The sequence below is a fragment of the Marmota flaviventris genome, chromosome 1 (assembly GCF_047511675.1).
Source record: "Marmota flaviventris isolate mMarFla1 chromosome 1, mMarFla1.hap1, whole genome shotgun sequence".
In the NCBI taxonomy this organism is placed as follows: Eukaryota; Metazoa; Chordata; class Mammalia; order Rodentia; family Sciuridae; genus Marmota; species Marmota flaviventris.
In genome coordinates this window covers 201706061-201726098 of record NC_092498.1, presented here as the reverse complement: position 1 = coordinate 201726098, position 20038 = coordinate 201706061, and the positions used below count along the sequence as shown (strand labels likewise).

The 20038-nt window shown below is 41.2% G+C and overlaps 1 protein-coding gene across 1 annotated transcript in view; it reads right to left on the bottom strand.

Moving 5' to 3' along the window:
- Znf197 (zinc finger protein 197) overlaps window positions 1–20038 on the bottom strand; it is a 118815-nt gene that overhangs the window by 22596 nt on the left and 76181 nt on the right. The window contains exons 6-7 of the mRNA XM_071600381.1: window positions 15103–15268; window positions 14413–14961 (exon numbers count right to left, since the gene is read on the bottom strand). Of these exons, the coding sequence (XP_071456482.1) occupies window positions 14413–14961; window positions 15103–15268 (715 nt within the window). The remainder of the gene's footprint in view (window positions 1–14412; window positions 14962–15102; window positions 15269–20038) is intronic.

Genomic DNA, 20038 nt, shown 5'->3' with positions numbered 1-20038 from the left:
AGAACAGTAGAATTCCTCTTGCCTATGACTGTCTCAAGAATGGGCAAATGACAATTAGATTTTGCATTTTGATAAAACGCCCCAAGATTTAGTGGACTAAACAATGAACACTTTTGCTTCTACTAATTCAGTGAGTCAACTAAGGGGTGGGTTTTTCTAGTCTGGAGTGTTTTAGGATGGGTTGTTTAGGATGAAATGGCCTGGATTACATGTCTTGTCACTGACAATCTGGTTGGTTGGGGGGGTTCATCAGTTGGGAACGCTTGTCAGTGCTCCATTCTGGGCTTTGTAATATGGTAGGTAGCCTCAAGAGTTCCTAGAGTGGCAGAAGAGAGCAAGCCCCACTGGCACTTTGTCAGCCTCTACTTGCAACAGTTTTCCCTGGACAAAACAGTTCACATGCTGAGCCTATGTTCAGGGGATAGAGAGGAGAGTCTGGTATTATGCTAGCTTTTTGTTACTCTGACCAAAAAACCAACTGGGCCAAAAGCAACTTAGAGGAGTTTTATTTTGGCTCATAGTTTCAGAGATTTATTCCTTAGTCAGTTGAGTCCATTACTCTAGGCCCAAGGTGAGGCAGAAGAGCAGGGTGGAAGGACATGGGGGAGAAGTGCTGTTCACCTCATGGTGGCCAGGAAGCAAAGAGACAGGAAGGGGTGCAGGAAAGATGCATCATTCCGGGTGCATGTCCCCAGTGATCCACTTCCTTCAGCTACATACCACCTGCCTACAGTTATCATCCAGTGAGTTCATTCAAACAAGGATGGTCCTTGGGACAATTCTGCATTAACACAGAAGCTTTTGGAGGACACCTTGTATCCAAATCCAACTACTTATTGTGAAGAACTACAAGTCTGTGAACATTAGTACACAGAGGTGTGAAGAATGTGTAGCCATTTTTAAAATCTTTCCAGGACATAACATATATTGCATTTTGTACTTAGGAAAGGGAAAGGAGATAAGGAGATTTCTTCCTTTTTTTCTTTTTCTTTTTTTTGGGGGGTAGCAGGCATTGAACTCAGGGGCACTCAATCACTGACCCACATCCCCAGCCCTATTTTGTACTTATTTAAAGATAGGGTCTCACTGAGTTGCTTAGTGCCTCACCGTTGCTGAGGCTGGCTTTAAACCTGTGATCCACCTATATAGGCCTCCAAAGCCTTTGAGATTACAGGCATGCACTACCAAGCATAGCTGAGAAAGGAGACTTCTGGCAACGATGTTCAGCATTCTGAAATAACATTCCAAAAGCAATTGTCTCTTGCAGCAAAGTTATTATTGGCTGTAAGAACCAGAACACTGTCACCATGTGAAAAAGTGTATACACTGAAAAAGTACATACAAACAAGGATTTTGAGACCATCATGCATCTCTCCCTCTTGAGGACACCCACAGTCTATTTTTGAGTTTGTACCCTTTTGCTGTCCTTAAAATCTTTGTTTGTTCCTTGATTACTGACAACTCCTGAAATTATTTTCTGTGGCAAACATGGAGAACTTTCCTTGGGCCAGACACAGTACCTCATATCTATAATTCGAGAAGCTCAGGAGGCTGAGGCAGGAGGATCTCAGCAACTTATCAAGGCCCTAAGCAACTCAGCAAAACCATTCAAAATAAAAAATATAACAAGGGCTGGGAATGTGGCTCAATGGTTGAGTGCCTCAGTTCAATCCCTGGTGCCAAAAAAAGAAAGAAAAAAAAAGAACTGCCTGGGGGCTGAGGACATAACTCATCATTGATAGAGTGCTTGCCTACCAAGTACAAGGCCCTGGGTTCAAAACAAAACAAACCTGCCTGGGGCCCAGTTGAGATCCCCTTCTCTTTGGAGGAATCTCAGAGCCCTGTCTGGTGACAAATTGGTAATTTTGGTGATCTTCAGGAACTCAGAAATCTAGCCCACTTTCTTAGTTAACCTGGGATGTCACAAAAAAATAGACTGGGATGCTTACTGCTCAACCCCAGGACTGCAAAGGCCCCAAAGTGTTTTCCAATCCCAAAGAAAGGACATGGAGCACTCAATGGAGAGGTTTTAGACATTTTATTACTCACTCCTCGGTGGTGGCAGGCCACAATGCCATGGAGGGCCATTCTGTGCCTACAAGCTGAGGGAATACATATATGATAGGTGGCATGCCCATCTTGAGGGTAGACTTCCTTCAGACGTTTTATGAGTTCATTCCTAGGTCACTCTCTTTCCTAATGATTGGAAGTAAGGGAAGTGGCCCCCTCCCGACTTCCCTTGTTACCACATTCTTTTAGAGACTTAACTCGTTGCAAGCTTTCCAGACACTGATTAGTGTTTAACCCAACACTTAGGATATTGGAAATGTCTTTTCTCATAATTCTGGATGCTGGAAAGTCCAAGATTAAGGTGCTGGCCGATTTTGTTTCCTGGGTTGTAAATGGCCACCTGTGTCTGGCAGGGAAAGAGAAGCAGAAAAGAAAGGAGGAAATACAAGCTCTCTGGTATCTCTTCTCATGAGAACACTATTTCCATCATCAGCCCCCTGCCCTGATAACCTCAACTAACCTAAATTTCATTCCAAAGGACTTGTCTCCAAGTAACCTCACACTGGGGGTTTGGGCTTCAACTCATGAATTGAGGGAAGAGACACAATTCAGTCCCCAGCACCATCTAAAATGATGTGAAGTGTCATATCTAAGGTTTGGCAGGGTGGTGAGCTTGAATAAGCCTGTTTCCTTGAGGAATCTGTGGAGCAGAGCTACTGTGCCAACCCTGGGTTGCCTTTACATTTTTCAGAATGAAGAGACATAAATTTCCACCTTCATGTGCCATGGTTATTTCTTATTCTCAAACTAACTTAATCTTAAACTGATACCACTACATGAGAAAACAAATTGCCTGGTGAGCCTGGAACTGTAGAGCACAGGTAGCTCATGTTCATGATGAAGGTCTCCAAGCCATGAACGTTGATGCACTATTTCCTACTACACCAGCCAGGAGGACCAGTTATTTATATCATTTGGTTAGGGGACAAGATGCTCTGGCCTGGATGAAAGACCTTCTGACAAATGTTGGCTATTTAAGCTACATTGTTCCAGGACTCTCTCCAAACCAGGGACACCCAAAGGTTTTTACTGTTGCCCCACCTGATACTTACCCACTGAGGGCTGACCCCCTCCTCAGTAACCCTCTTGAAAGTACTGCCAAGTCCATCCGTGTTGTGGACTGTGATACCCAGAGGCCAGACTCTGCAGTCCCTCATTTTGCCTGTGTTCCAACCCCTTTTCCACCATTTAATGCCCACCTGTGGGCCATCTTCCTAACCTCTGCCTTATTGACCCTGTCTGTAAAACTGAAAATCTTCCTTAGGGGCATTGTGTGGGTTAAGTGAGTAAAATATATAAAACAGTCACATAGAGTAAGTGTGCCCTGTAACTGCCATGTGACATAAACAGCTATAGCTTGGTGTGGTAGCATGTACCCGTAGTCCCAGCTTGCTGGGAAGCTGAAGTAAGAATGCTTGAACCCAGGAATCTGAGACCAGCCTGGGCAACCTAAAACCCTTTCTTAAAATAAATAAATAAAATCGCTTTAATTATTAATTTGCTTTCCTGCTGAGACATGGCCCAATAGCATTTCTGCCAGAAACTCCAGGGATAACCTATAAGGCCAGAGAAACTACTGCTTTCCTTTATAGAAGGCTGTGGGAACTGTGCCATTTCAAGCCATAACAGCCTCCAGTTTCAGGCCTGTCAGGGGAGGCTCAGTAAGCACTACAGCCCCTCTCAGCTCTGGAAGGCTGGTGCAGGGCAGGGCTGGGCCAAGTGGAGAAGCCACACAACATCCAACCTGCTCTTTAGAAAGGTCATGGCAGTGTTATCAAGAGGGGTCCACCTTCTCCTAGAATTACATTTCCTGAGACATCCTCTCATGGCCCTGGACCAAGAGGTCACAGATTCATTTGTCTCCTTCCTCAGCACCATGACCCTTTAGACCATACTCTAAAACAGATCCTACCCCTTGGGACCCGAACTATGCCTTCACCTTCCCCTCCATGACCTCTTTCTTATCCCCTCATCAGCCAAGGCCTCTGCTTAGGCTCTAGAAGGAGCAGCAGCTCAGTAGCCCTCTCAAGGACATGGAGGCCCAAATGTAAGGCAATTGGCAGGAACTGCACTCACATTACACTTTGGAAGTAAAAAATGTTCTCCCCGTCAGGTAAGGCTTGGGTTTCTTTTACCCATGCTTACCCTGACTCCAGCAGGCAAATGGCAGGCCAGTGCAACAGGGAGCCTTATAAGGGCTGTGAAAGTTTGCAGCCCTTATTGCATCCCAGTCAGACAGGTTAGGGATTTTTCCTGATTGGAGGTAAGGAGCAGGGCTATCCCACACTGCCCTAGTTCCTACCACGAGGTTTGAAAGAACAATCTTGCCCTCAGCAGGATGGCCTGGTTCATGCCCTGCTGACCCAAGGCCAGAGAAAGCAGCTGGACAGGACCCAGGTCCCAGAGGAAGCTGCCCTTTTCCCTTCTTCCTCTTCCCATCACCTAGCCACTCCTCCAAGCTGTTACATCTTATCCCAAGTCTCTATTCTTCCCCTACATGGCCCCATCCCCAACACTCCTCCCCACTCTATCCCCAACCTCTGCAAGGTGCAGCCTCCTCCCTCCCCTTCCCTCCCCTCCGCACCTCAGGCTCACCTGTGCTGCACATGGCCTGCAAGTGTATCCATGGCTCCATGAGCCCGTGTGGGAGGGCAACTGTAAGCTTCTGGCTGGCAGCTCTAGGGAGCCAGCTTCATCTTTGTGGTCCTACTCTTTCTCCTGCTGCATCCCTGAGAGGTGGGAGGAGGCTGAGAATACCCTAGTTCTTACTCCACTGATTTCCTGGTGGACTTATTGAAGGATCAGACAAAGTCACGGTGGAATGTATCACTCTGAGAAGGTAACTCTTTGATTTGACATTAAACCTTTTTTGTGTGCAGTGCTGGGATGCAACCCAGGGCTTTGATGTGTGAGGCAAGTCCCCTAACATTGAGCTACACCATCTGCCCAATAAACCAGAGAAAAATATCAGTGACACATACACCAGGTAAGAGTAATTTCTTTACTATATAGAGAACTTGTACAAAGCAGTCTTTAAAAGGACAAACAACAAGAAAAACTGCTAAAGAGCAGAAGTAAGCAATTCATAGAAAAAGAAATACACATATGGGTTTCAAACATGGGATATGATAACTAACTTCACTTGTAACTAAATGCAAATTAAAACACAAGAGCATCTTTCATTTATGAGATAAGACAATTCTCTCATAGAGGACTCAGAAACTGGGGATTTTCATATACTTAATTAGGAACTGCATTCCCAATTTCTATTGAAATACCAAATGCACCTGCCCTTCTATCAATTTATCCTGCAGATAAATCCCACACATACCAATGACAGTATGCAGGGATATTCAGCACAGTATTGTTTGTAAGAGCAAAAGTCAGAAAAGAACCTACCAACAACAGAGCACTCTATATGAATAATGGGATATCCAAACCATAATTGGAGATCACATAACAATGAAAATAAGAATGAGGTAGATTATATAGGCCAATAACAAACCATCTCCAAGACATGTTAAATGTAAAAAGCAAATTATAGACATTATGCAACCTAAGCTCCCGTTTGCGATCTTTAAAGAAGGGAATACTAAACACAGTAAACACATGGTCATGGCCAATCTCTGGAGGGATGCTCAAGAAATTTAACAATGGTTATCTCTGGGATAGGAGACCAATTGTCTGGACTGGGAAGGAATCTTACTTTTCTTTTATTCTTTTGTACCATTGATCTTTTTACCATAGGCAAACATTACACTTTCACTTGTTTTAATTTTTTTGGTGCTGGGGATTGAAGCCAGAACACTTTACCACCAAGTTATGTCCCCAGAACTTTTCATTTTTTTAAAATATTTATTTTTAGTTTTAGGTAGACACAATATCTTTATTTTTATGGGTGCTGAGGATTGAACCCAGTGCCTCATGCATGCTAGGTGAGCGCTCTACCACTGAGCTACAACTCTACACTCCACTTTTCACTTTTAAGTCAGGGTTTCACTAGGACACTGACCTTGAACTTGTGATCCTCCTGCCTCAGTCACTGGAGTTGCTGGGATTACAGGTGAGTGCCACCATGCCCAGCTGTACTTATGACAGAGGACTACTAGTTGAGGACTGGAGACCTTGGCGAACTTCTAAGTCAGTGTGGGAAAGGGGCACAGGCTTCGGTGTCAGAGTCGTTCTAATTCTGACTCTGACTAATGGCTCTGAAATGAGGATGGTAAGACAACTTCCCTCCTCAGGTGAGGATTAGATGAAATAAAGCACATTTAACATTGAGAATGGTGTCTGGCACACAGGAACCTCCCTCACCTAATTGATGCTTACAAACTTCTTTTGGCTCAGCAGGCTGACTTACCTCAAGGGTGCCCAAGTTCCTGGAGGGAAAATACCAATGAGATCAAAGGCAATCAAGAAGACAGGACATTTGAGGTGGGTTGGGGTAGCCAGGTGGCTGCCAGGACTTGGGTTACCTCTTCCTTTACTCCTAGTCCTTCTCTGTATACACAGGGCAGCTCCAGAGAGACCAACCATGGCTTCTCAGACCTGGGCATGGCCCCATTTTTGTTATGTACTAGGTCTGCACCCAGATTCTAATTTGGAAATTGGATGCTGGATCTTCTATGCCTCCTAAGTTCTGCTCATTCTATCTTTAAAACATCAATCTGTCCCTTTCCCTTTTGTCTCCTAGGACAAAAGTAGCTAGGTCAGAATTCTATGGTTTTTCTTGAAATGTGAGGGCCCGGGGAGAAATAAAAAATCCTGCCAATACAATTTAGAGGAATCCCTTCCCCTTTCCCAGACCAGTCTCCATGCCCAAGCCAGAATGTCACAAACATATTCCTTGCTAAGCTTCCCCAGGCATTAGGTACTTGGTAATTGGGGACCTTATGAATCCAGACTCTTTATTATTCTGTTGTTCTTCACACTCCAGCCCATGCTCAAGAAAATCTCACCACTCTGAAGAAGCCATGTTCTTTACCTTTTATTAAACCTTTTCCTTCCCAATAATGAAAGTCATTCAGGCTCACTATAGGAAAGACCATGCAGGAAAAAAATCTAACCATCTAACCAATCTATCCTTTCAGTCTTTTCTATGCATGTACATTTTAGAAAACAGCTCTGTAGAATTTTTATAACTTGTATTATTCTTTTACTGTTACTGTGACCATCTTCTTGTTATCATTATTCTTGCTGAGGGTGATAAAATGAAGGAGATAGGAGATCAAGCCTGCCAAACCCCAGAGAAGGAAGGCCACAAGGAAGAAGTGGGATTACCTGGAAGTTTGTTATAATAACACAACTCCCTTTTCTCCCATTTCAAGAGGAGCACTTAGTAAATAACATTTGAATCGCACACAAAAAATATCAGAGGATTTTTTGCCAAGGAAATGTAAGTACTCCAAGCAAAAGATTCTGCATTCTGGTATTTAGAGGTCTCCAGGGAAATAGTTTGCTCTTTATCAGTCACTCTAAAAGAAAGCCTTTATTTAGTGGGTAAATCCTACTACAGAGGTCTCAATTGGCCTTTTTTTTTTTTTTTTTTTTAATGTTTAGATGGGGTCTTGCACAGGCTGGCTTTGAATTTCTGGACTCAAGCAATTTTCTTGTCTCAGCCTTCTGGGTAGCTGATTACAGATGTGTGTCACCATGCCTAGCTTTCAACTTTTTTTTTTTTTTTTGGTTATAGATAGACACAATATCTTTATATCATGCTTAAGATCATGCCTCACAGGTGCAAGGCAGGCACTCTACCACTGAGCCCCAGCCCCAACTCTTCAATTGAACTTCTGACATGTGCACGTGAAAGAATATGGGTATATCAGTAAGTTTCAGAACATACATAATGAAAATCCCCAATGAGAGTAAACTAAACAAAAAAAGGACTCAGGGGAAGATACATAAAGTGGGTACAAGTGACAGAAAAGACTTTTAAAAAAACCCTTCTAATTAGAATACTCAAAGGGGGACTAGGGGGTATATCTTAGTGGTAGGGCACTTGCCTGGCATGACCAAGACATGGGTTTAATCCCTAATGCTGCCAAAGAAAACAAAAAAAACTTAAGAGAAATTTGAAAGGTTCTCTAGAATGAGATCAGTATGTTACCAAAAAACAAAGGAAAGAAAGAGAAAAGGCTCTTAGGAATTTAACTTATTGACATAAACATTTTTAAAAAAATCTTAAATGCTGGGGCTGGGGTTGTGGCTCAGCAGTAGAGCACTCGTCTAGCACGTACGAGGCACTGGGTTCAATCCCAGCACCACATAAAAATAAATACAATAAAGGCATTGTGTCCAACTACAACTAAAAAAAAAAAAATCTTAAATGCTGAAAAATACTCAAGATATGCCCCCAGAAAGTGGCACAAGACAAGGATGTGGAAACAAAGAAGCAGTGAGGATCAATCCAAAAGGTCCAACATTTTATTGACAGGAATCCACAAGGAGTAAAAATAGGAAAAAAAAAATGTGAAGAGGGAATTATCATGTAAATAACAAGAAGTCTTCTAAGAGAAGTACCCAAGTTACTATATTAAAAATTCTCAATGCATTAGGGAACTGAATACACCAAGGAAAAGACTAAAATTTTGAGGCATGGGAGTGTTGGAACAGATCACTATACTATAAATACCATTGATTCTCCAGGGAATGAGAATCAGGCTGGACTCAGACCTCTCATTAGCAATAGTGGATGCTCTAAGTCAGTGATGTTATGACCACTGCTGAGGAATTTTTGTACCTAAAATCCAAGATTCAAACTACCAATCAAGCATGAGGTCTTAGAAGTCTGATATGGACAAGGACTCAACAGCTTTGCCTTCCATATACTCTTTGCCAAATTACTTGAAGATGTGCTGCAATGAAATGAGGGAGTAAAGACAGGATGATAAGGAATTCAAGAAACAATGGAGCCTAGTAGAAGATGGTAAGCAAAGAGGGCATCCATGCTAAACTACAGCAGGAGGCATGAGGTACCTAGAAGGGAAATAAACAGGAGGAAAGTCGGGGGGGGTGGGTACTTAAGAGATATATCTAATTGATTGGAAAATTTGTAAATGACTGAAGATGTGCTAAAAGCAAACAGTACAAAGTAAAAAGAAAGTCAACTAGAAATTTCAGTGAAAACAAAAAGTTGCCCCAAAAGGAAATACAAAGGTCTAGATTGAATAATATTCACATGATCATTCATACTGCTTATTTTTAACTTTTAGACAAATCAAAGCATAAAAGAATATGGTTACAGAACAGTACTTTAGAATTATCAGACTTGACAATGTCAGAGGCGAGGAAAGAAGGGAAGAGTACATCCAACATTGAATGCAATGGGGAACTGAGATAGTTCATAATTAATGCAATAAAATTAAATATGTAAATATAATAATTTATTTTTCTTGACTATAAAGTTGTTTCTTATAGAAAATATGGAAATTGCTTTTTTAAACTGTTTAATTACTCATACTTCTGTTATCCAGGGACCTATGTTTGAGTCTACCCTCTAAAATTTACCATCTGTATGGCTGTGAAAAAAGTCATTGAACCACTTATGTTTTCTTGTATTTCATTCAGGTAATGTGTCTCAATACTTTTAATAGTATTTAGTCAGTATAAGTAATAACAGAAGTTGAGAAGTGTACTATACATACAATTTTAAATCCAAAAAAAAAATTTTTTTTTTTAAACCAGGGATTGAACCCAGGGACACTTAACCCTTAACCACTGAGCCACATCCCCAGCCCTTTTTAATTTTTATTTTGAGACAGGGTCTTGCCAAAATGCTTAGGGCCTTTCTAAATTTTTGAAACTGACTGAGATTGCAATCCTACTGCCTCACACTCTTTTTAAAATATTTTTTGGTTGTTGATAGATCTTTTATTTTATTTATTTGTATGTGGTGCTGAGGATCGAACCCAGTGCCTCCCACATGCTAGGCAAGCGGGCTACCACTGAGCCACAGCCCCAGCCCCTGCCTCAGACTCTTGATCAGCTGAGCAGAGGTTTTTTTCTCTTTAAAACTTAAAATCTGGGCTAGGGTTGTGGCTCAGTGGTGGAGCGCTCAACTCACACGTTTGGGACCCTGGGTTTGATCCTCAGCACCACATAAAACAATAAATAAGTGAAATAAAGGTATGAAAAAAAACCGTAAAATCTGGATACATACCATGTTTTTTTTGTACTTCTAAATATATTTCACATGCCCTTGTCCACAGACAGTCAAAGGTTTCCCAGTGATGGGGAACTGAACCAAATCTTAGGGAAGCAGGAGGAATTGGATAAGAAGAAGAGGTGGTAGGGTGTTAGAGGCACTGTGGAAGGTGTGAGCAAAGGCACAGAGAAGAGCAAGCAAATGACTCTAGGCTTTAATAAAAGGTATGAGGGACATACAGAGATAAGGTTGGAAAGAGATTATGAGGGGCTCAATAAATGATGTCACAGTAACCTGACATTTTTCACATGAGACACACCAGGGTTAGTAGACCTTATTTGCTTTGGCACTCCAGGATCTTCTGAAGGTATGTCAAAGGACACACACTATTTTCTTAATGAACAAGTGATACATAGGAAACCAGAATGTCTCCTGAGAATTTCATCTGGGTGCTCCAAGTAGCGGATGTAATGCCACAGGGAGGAAACTGGGAGAAGCAAGATTTAAAGGCTGTATTTGGCAACAGTCTTAAGAGATAACCATAATCTGACCTCCGTTTTAAAAAGCCGCACAGATGATTATGCAGTGCAACTTCAGGTGATATGTTAAGCCCTACAGATCCATGGATTTCCTTCAGGGAGCCTGCATGACACTACAAAAGAACATGAAGTTCAACGAGCATTTCTTAAGGGAAAGTATTCACAACCTTCATGAGATTCTCAAAGGAGCTGCAACTGCAGGAAGGTTAGGCACACTGGATGAGGGAGCAAGTGAACTGTCAGATGTACGAGAGGGATAACTGTCTAGGCAGGGAAGGAGACTCAGAACAAAGACCTCTTCTGGAGCCTGGAAGAATCCATGGTTAACGATCCTGAGAGTAAATGTACGTGCATATGCATATGCATGTTAGGGGCTGTCAAAGTCTTTCTCCTGGGCTCTCAAACTACCTTTAGTGATTTCATTATCAGTCTTTCATCACTGTCTATTGGTCTCCTTTGTGACAGATTTCCTGGTTTTTTGTTTGTTTTTGCAGTACTGGGATTGAACCCAGGAGTGCTCCAGCACTAACTTACAGCCCCAGCTCTTTTTATTTCTTATTTTGAGACAAGGTCTCATTAAATTGCCTGGGCTAGCTATGAACTTGCAATCCTCTTGCCTCTAGGTTTCCAAGTAGTGGGATTACATGTGTGTGCCTCCATGAAAAGCCTCTTGCTCAATCTTCATGCCAATCACCAGACAAGGCACAGAGTTTTTAACAATTATGATAACTAATATGATAACTCTTAGCAACTTTGGGAAATGGAACTTTGGAATTCTCAACCACTTCTAACAAGACCAGATAATGGAGAAGGGAACAGAAAAACCTAAGCCAACTTCAACAACAAAGGGTGATCATTCTTCCCCTATTAGAAACTGTAAGGAAAATTGCAGGTTATAATTTATTTTGAAAGTTATAAGTAAATTGGGAAGAGTTGTTGTTAGTAATCTACTTGGCTCACGCCATTTGGGTAGGATTGAAGGTCTTGAATCTGGATGTGGGATTGTGGAAAGCCAGATGCAAACATGAAATTTAAGCAGAAGCATAAGAAGTCATAATATATACATAAAAATGTATTATGCAACGCTTGGTTTTCACATATAAATAAAAAAGTTTGGTATATTCTCTTAAATACAAATAAGGTCACATAATCCAAGCAACTGAAGTTTGGCAGGGGCACTGAAGGACACCTAATCGAGCTAATGCAGAGTAAGTGTTCTGTTTTGCTATCACTGTACATGCAGATCCTTACACTGGAGCCTCTTGCCCACCTTTGATCATACATTATATGCCTGTAGTAGCTCCTAACTTTGGCAGCCCACTACATTCCCCTCCAGGGTTTTAAAAAATAATGAGGCATGGACATGGCAAGTTTTTAAAGTATGCTGGGTGATTCTAACATGCGACCAAGGTTGAAAACCATTGCTTTATTTCAAGCTGAGTCAGTGATTCCCAAACCTTCCTTTGCATCAGAATCACTTGGGTGACTTTCCATCTAAGAATGGAAATCTTTAGCCAGGATATTACAATCATCCATGAATAGAGGATTTGAACTTGTCTTAATGGTCATAAAGTACCCTTTGGTCTCTTGGGTCAAGTTCACAAAGCCATCTCAAACCCACAGACTGGCTTTCTTGACATTCTGAGCTTCCTGATCAGGCAGGGGGAAAAAAACTAACTTGTTCCTAATCTCAGCAGAGAAACTTGGTTTATCCTTGAGGGTCTGCTCCTAGACAGAGAGCAGGAACAGTCACCGTTAGGGTCAGTGAGGACATGAGTATTTTTTATTCCTACTTTTGAATTCTTTTGATTTCTTGTATTTGTATCTCTAGAGTGAAAGTGAGAAACAATGGTGCATGTACTTTCAAAAAAGATTTCTTGAAGGAGGAAAACAATAAGCTTTCTTCTGTATATGAAAATGCTCTGTAAATTAGAAAACACTATGTGATTTATATTATTTAGTCTTGTAGAAAAAAGACAATAAAAGCATGGAACTTCTTCAAAGAGTTGCACCAGACTGCTTATCACCAGGCTCAGTGTTTATAATAATACACGCTACTGGAATGTCACTGGAATGGGGTCAGGAGATAGACCCAGAAATCAAGAGACCAAAATTCTAGTACTATATTTGCTACTCCTGGTCACATTACCAAAAACATACCCCAAAATCTATCACTTCAGTTTCTTCACCCAAAAATGAGACTACATACCCTTTCTCAGGCTCCCTCACAGGTCTGGATGAAGGTTACAGATGGTTAGGAGAGCAGCAGGTCCCAAGATTGGTTACAGGTGGTCACTTCTTACTTGGCCTCATGTTATATGACCACTTTCAAGTAAATGAGAAAACACTTCTGCAGTGTTCTAAGGATGATAATGGTCTATGGAAAAACATGAAATCACTGACAGGTATCATCACTATACATGAAGGCAAACAACAATGAAGTTTTATATAAATACAAGGCAATGATATTACAAAACTCTATTGCATAGTTTTATAAATCATTTTTCCAGGAATCAAGGCTGAACAGCAACAAAGATATCTTACCTGAGCCAGTTTCTTCAACCTTCTAGAAGTTTTCACATTCTAACACTTCTGAACTTCTTAAGAACCAAATTAACATTTTAGGAATCCCATTCTGCCTCCTCCCTCTCCCTTCACTCCCCTCTTTGGTCTTGTCAGAATTAGAAGAGTTTACCATTTCTTCTAAATACCATCCAGAATGTGAGAATGAAACCCATACTCAGATCATGGCTGGGCTTGAGCAGAATAAAAGCAGAAGCAACTGGGACATAACTCTAGGCAAGCTTTATTCTTTGACTCCTCTATCAGAGAAAGGGCATGCTAGTTGCATCTCACCTAAAAGGAATACAATGGGAATTAGGGGGCTGGTGGAGCTGTTTGAAAGGAGTTGTCATCCTTAGCAAATGAATGTAGCTGTGTGTTGTCTCCATCATTCCTTGAGCACCTGGCCTTGCAGACTGGGGAATGGTCAGAACAGACTCATAGGAAGTCCCCAGAGCTTTACTATACCAAGGTTCAGGAGGAGGAGGCATAGACAACAAATGTTTTATATTTCTGTTCATTTTAGGAGCTGTAGATTGTTTTTTTTTAAATTACCTAGGGAGCGTAAAGCTTATATTCATAGATGAGTTGTTGTTGAATGCCTACCCCAAATGGTTTCCTTAACTAGTTATCACTTAACCCAGAATACTATAATACAAAGATCAAAGCTCCAGAATTCAAAAAAGGAAAACCACCTTCCTGTTGCTCAAGCAAATACCAGAGTTTTAAAAAACAAAATTAAGCAAAAAAGACCTTTCCCCAAATAGGCTTGTTATCAACTAGCTTTGTACGACCCATTCCTAAAAAAGCCACATTCCATTTCAGAAAACATGACTGCTTAGGATAGAGCCCTTGCCTTTAGGTGCTTAGTTTTCTTTTGCTTAGTTTCTGTAAAGTAACCTCCGAAATGCTTATTTGTGCTGCCTTCCTGAAAACTGTGATTTGTTTTTACAAAGGAGAAAGAAAATCGCAGAGGTGTCTAATTTGGCAGGTAGCATGTTATGACCAGCCGCTAAATGTCTTCCTCACCCTTTCTTATTCAACAAGATGGGTTCTGTGGTGTCGCATGAGGTGTGAGTTCGAAATGAAAGCCGCACCGCACTTCTCACATTCGTAGGGCTTCTCCCCAGTGTGGGTTCTCTGATGCACAGTAAGGCTCGACCTCTGCCTGAAGGCCTTGCCACACTCGTTACATGTGTAAGGTTTTTCCCCATTATGGATTCTCTGATGAATAAGTAGATAGGAACTACACGTGAAGGCCTTCCCACACTCATTACACACATAAGGAAGATCTCCACTGTGAATTCTCTGGTGGACAATAAGGCAAGAGAGCTGACTGAAGGCTTTCCCACATTCACTGCAGTCATAAGGTTTCTCTGCAGTGTGAATTCTCTGGTGCACAATAAGGTGTGAAAAACAACTGAAGGCTTTCCCACACTCTTTACACTCATATGGCTTCTCACCAGTATGGCTTCGCTGATGGACGATAAGATTTGCACTCTGGGTGAAGGCTTTGCCACAGTCATTACAAGCAAAGGGCTTCTCCCCAGTGTGGATCCTCTGGTGAACAATGAGGTTTGAGCTCCGAGTAAATGTCTTTCCACATTCATTGCATTCATAGCATTTTTCCGTAATGTGGACTTTCTGGTGCCGGGCAAGCTGCGAGCTGTAACTGAAGGCTTTCTCACATTCACTACACTTAAAGGTTTTTTCTAAAGAGTGAATTTTTTGGTGGACAGTCAGATTTGAACTCTGAGTGAAAGCTTTCCCACATTTTGCACAAACGTAAGGTTTCTGTCCAGTGTGGATTCTCTGATGTACAACAAGGTTTGCACTCTGGATGAAGGCCTTCCCACACTCATGGCACTCAAAGGGCTTCTCCCCAGTGTGGATTCGCTGATGCACGACAAGGTTTGCACTTTGACTAAAGCCTTTCCCACATACGCTACATGTAAAAGGCTTCTGCCCAGGCTGGATTTTCTGATTTTTCATACAGCCAGAACTAAGGCTGTATTTACCCCCAGATTTCTTACATTTTTGGTCTTTCTCTTCTTTGAAGTTTTCAGGTAAGTGACAATCCTCCACTGTCACTTGTCTGAAATCTTTCTTTTCCTTCTTTATTTTCTGCCTCTTTTCCATGTTTCCTGTTTCACATGATTCTCTTAATTCAGGTCCTTGAGTGTCAACTTTCTGGATTCTTCCTGACATTACAAGGGGTTTTTCAGTTTCATCACATATCTCAGATTTTGGAACAAATAACTGTAGATTCTTGGTTTCAGCATCTGAAATGAAAAAAGAAAAATACAAATGTTAGCTTAGTCTGGCCTAGATAAAAAAAATATCAAGTCAAAAAGGCCAGGAAGCATATGACTTCAGAACCTTTACAAATTTGCTTCATTAAAGGAAGGAATCCCTTCATGTTACTCCTCCGCTGTAGATTCTTCTGCAGGGACCATGTCTTGCCCCATACCTGAATGTGCTCACTCATGCTCTTTTTGGCTTTTCCACTTACCTCCATGAGATATTAACCCACTGCCTCATAACAGAGAAGCCCATGCACTCCAGACTCCTTTATACACCAGCATGAAGGTAATTTTGTATGGATCTCACACTAAGACTAGTTATGAAGGACACCAGCCTCTCCCTAAGCTTGCCTTTTACCTGAGCTACTGGTGTGGATTTGCTCCCAATTCACCATTTGATTAGACACAATCTCCCTCTGTGAACAAAGACCTACCAAGTTGAACCTTACCGTGTGAGGATGGTGAATATCATAGACAGAGTAAACATGGACAGAAAGGTCACGCTGGATGTCAAGAAGTCCAAAGAAGTCAATAGCATCTGAAACATGAAGAGGCTGTATAGCTCAGAGGTTAAAAACATGGACTCTGGAGCCAGACTGCCTGGTTTCAAATCCCTACTCTACTATTAACTAGCTATGACTTTGGGCTAGTTAACTTCTTTATGCCTCAGTGTCCTAATATCTAAAACAGGGATAATAATACTATCTACCTCAAAAGGCTATGAATGGATTAATGCAATTACTCTGTCAACTGCTCAGAACAGTGCATGGGACACATCAAGTATTCTGATGTCTGCAGTGACTTTCAGTCTGATGGATGGTGCTGTTAGGGACCAGGAGGAAAGATGAACCCTTAAGAGATGGGAGTTGCTATGATGACAAGCAGCTACAGTAGGAGGGATTAAAGAAGAATAGTAAACCTTTACTATGTTCCTTGTGTCAAGGAACAGCTTAGTATTTCATCAAGGAAAGCTGACATTCAGGTGGAGTTAACTGTTTAAAAATATATAATCTATAAAACTTGAAGCTTAACTGAACATGAATTAAGGAAAATGTATAAGTGTTCTCACTTTTATAAAAGTAATTTAAATGTGCAGATGAAAGTACAGTAAGTTATGTTTAAAGATGTGAAAAAAGGTTTTTAAGTGAATAAACTTTAATTCAACATTAATTAAAACTGAGACATTTAAAACCCAGTGATCACTTCCAAAATATTTTCATGTATATCATAGGTTGAACATTCCTTATCCAAAATGCTTATGACCCAAAGTGATTTGGTTTTTCAGATTTTAGATTAGAGACATGCACGTGTGTGCGCGCACACACACACACACACACACACACACACAAAATGAGATCTTAGATGGGACCAACGTATAAACTTGGAATTCACTTATGGCTCATATACACCTTATACACATGGTATGAAGGTAATTTTGTACATTTTTTACCATACCTGTGTTCTGACTAGAACCAGTCATAGGAGGAAAATGTAAATTTTCTGCTTGTGGTGTCATGCTAGTACTCAAAAAGTTTTGGATTTTGGAGCATTTTGGAATTTTGGATCAGGGAAGCTCAACTTTATCATTGAGATGAAAATGTTCTTCTTCAATTGTGTGGGAACTAAAAAGGGATAAGATTGTGTCTTATTTAATTCTGTTTCCCCAGCCCTTATTTTACTGCCCATCACCCAGGAAGTAGGCCTTTAACAAACCCTGTACCTTATTCAGTCAATGTACCCTAGTTTGTAGAATAGGAAACACAGGTCCCAAGGGGACTTAATCAAGATCAGAATTACTAGAGGCAGGGCAACAACTACATTCAGGTCTCTTTCACAATTCCTAGAGCTTGGTGTTCCTGCTATTACCTGCAGCTCTGGAAATGGTCTGTAGCACAAAACGGTAAGTCTTGGGTGGGAATAGTCTTGGGGTAAAGAGGCAGAGAAGGAAAACTGGCTGTTCCTGATGAATGAGTGCAGCTCTTGGAGCCCACTATGAACAGATAATAAAGCAAGAAGACAGAAGAGACATATGGGGGAATACACCAGAAAGAATGGAACAGAAAGCAGGAAGTATGGATAATGCTGAGAGTGTAGGGAATAATTGAAGACAAGAAAAAGAAAGGTGGAAATTTTAACTGTTTCCACAGCCTTGGTTTAAGAAAACAACTTGGTCTGCAAATGCCTGAGGAATTGTCTAGGGAGGAGAATGGGTTTGAAATGTTCAGATATTGGTCTCTATCAGGCAGACACATAAAACATGAATACCTAGGGACCTGAAAGCCATCCAGGTGATTGCTTATGCAACTCAGGGCTCATGGCTACCACAGTTTTGACCCATAGTTACACATCACTCCTCCACAGGCTAGCTTCTGTCACAATCATGACATTTATTTGATAAATGAAGGCAATGTCTCATTGTTTTAATTAGTCTTTTCTTTTTACAATCAGCAAAGTTAAATGTTTTCATCTACTTCTTAGATATTTTTGGTTTTTTTTTTTATTTTGGAAGAATAATATCCATATGCATTATAACTATTTTTAATTAATTATTTTTCCTTTTGGGGAGGACAGGGTACTGGTACTGAACCCAGAGGCACTTTACCACTGACCTATAGCCTCAGGCCTTTTCCAATTTTTATTTTGAGATCGGTTTGCAATAAATTACCCAGAATGGCCTCAAACTTGCCATCTTCCTGAATCAGCTTACCAAATTGCTGGGATTAGAAGCATGTGCCATTGTGCCCAGCACAGCTATTTTTAAATAGGGCAGTTTTTTTCATTTATTTTTGGGGACGGAGGGGAGGGCACCAGGGATTGAACTCAGGGGCACTTAACCACTGAGCCACATCTACAGCCCTATTTTGTATTTTATTTAGAGACAGGGTCTCACTGAGTTGCTTAGTGCCTTGCTTTTGCTGAGAGTGGCTTTGAATTCGCAATCCTCCTGCTTCAGCCTCCCTAGATGCTGGGATTACAGGTGTGTACCACTGTGCCCAGCAGTTTTTTTTTTTTTTTTCCATACTAATGGTTTATAATAGCTCTTCATATGTTAAAGGTATTTGTTTTTAGCGTGCGCGCACACACACACATACACACACACAAAGACATATAGAAAATACTACCCTTTGCTGAGTCCAGCTTGGAGAGAACCAGGTGATAAGCCATCAGTATCCTCCACAAAGACCTAGTTTTGACCATAATTATGGTTGACACAGCTGTTCAAAATCCTCCAGAATTTGCACAAAGATCTATGAAAACAGAACATCTCCAGGACATTTTCTCAAAATCAGCACAAAAGTTGACCTTTTCTACCTTTGCTAGCTTCTTCTGCAGGCTCACCAACCTATAATAACCATAAAAAATATGAAGAAAACAAGTGTCTATGCATATGCATAGATATGAAACTCACTGAGCAATAAATATAATTAAAAGGAGAATTCAAAATTTATGTCTGTCTGGTATCTTCAGATTGTGTGCAAATAAGACATTTCCTAAGATAACTGCACAGTCATCTCTCAGCTATCCTCTCCAGCTCTCCTTAGCACTTTCAACACCTCAATACTCTTGTTGTTCACACGAAGAAACCAGATACCCACCCACACTCTTGAAAAGATTCTAAACCCCAATGGTCAGAATCTGAATAAGGGAGTTAAACCTTACCCAGAGAGTTCAGGTTCTCATGAGTCTCCAGTATCTCCCTCTTGGCCAGAGTCCTTGGTAATGAGTAGCTGCCAAGTGGTGCAGCAGCAGGGGCCTCTTGTGTTGCTTTTAGGACTACTGCCATGTCCCAGAACATATTCGGATCCTATAGACAAGCAGGCATTTATGAAGGGATTGATGGTAGGAATACTGTGATTGTAGCTTTGAGGATGCATACACAATCATCTATTTCTGGAGGTCAAAAAACACTTTAAAAAAAAAAAAAACGGAAAAGGAAGCCAGAATCTTCCTCTTCCCCAAGGTGAGAGATAAAGAAACAAATCTGCTACTTTGATTTCATCCCATCACTCACTCCAGCAGCCAAACCTAACTTACCAATGAGTATGTGACAAGAGAGCACATGAGGCTGTTTTTCAAAGGAGACTTTTCTGGGTCCTAAAGATCAAAGAAGCAAGGTTCTAATCACAATCTTTTTTTTTTTCTTTTCTTTTTTTTGCAGTACTGGGGATGGAATCCAGGGCCTCATACATGCTAGGAAAGTGCTCCATCACTGAGCTATTTCCTCAGCCGGCCCCCTTTTTTTTGAAACAAGGTCTCACTGACTTACTCTAGCTGGCCTCAAACTTGCAATCCTACTGCATCAACCTCCTAAGAAACCAGAATTACAGGTGTATGCCACTGTGTCCAGCCTGATTGTGTTCTCATATAACTTTTCTGGGACCAGCCCTGCCCTGCTTTGCCTAGTGCTGGTAAGGGGT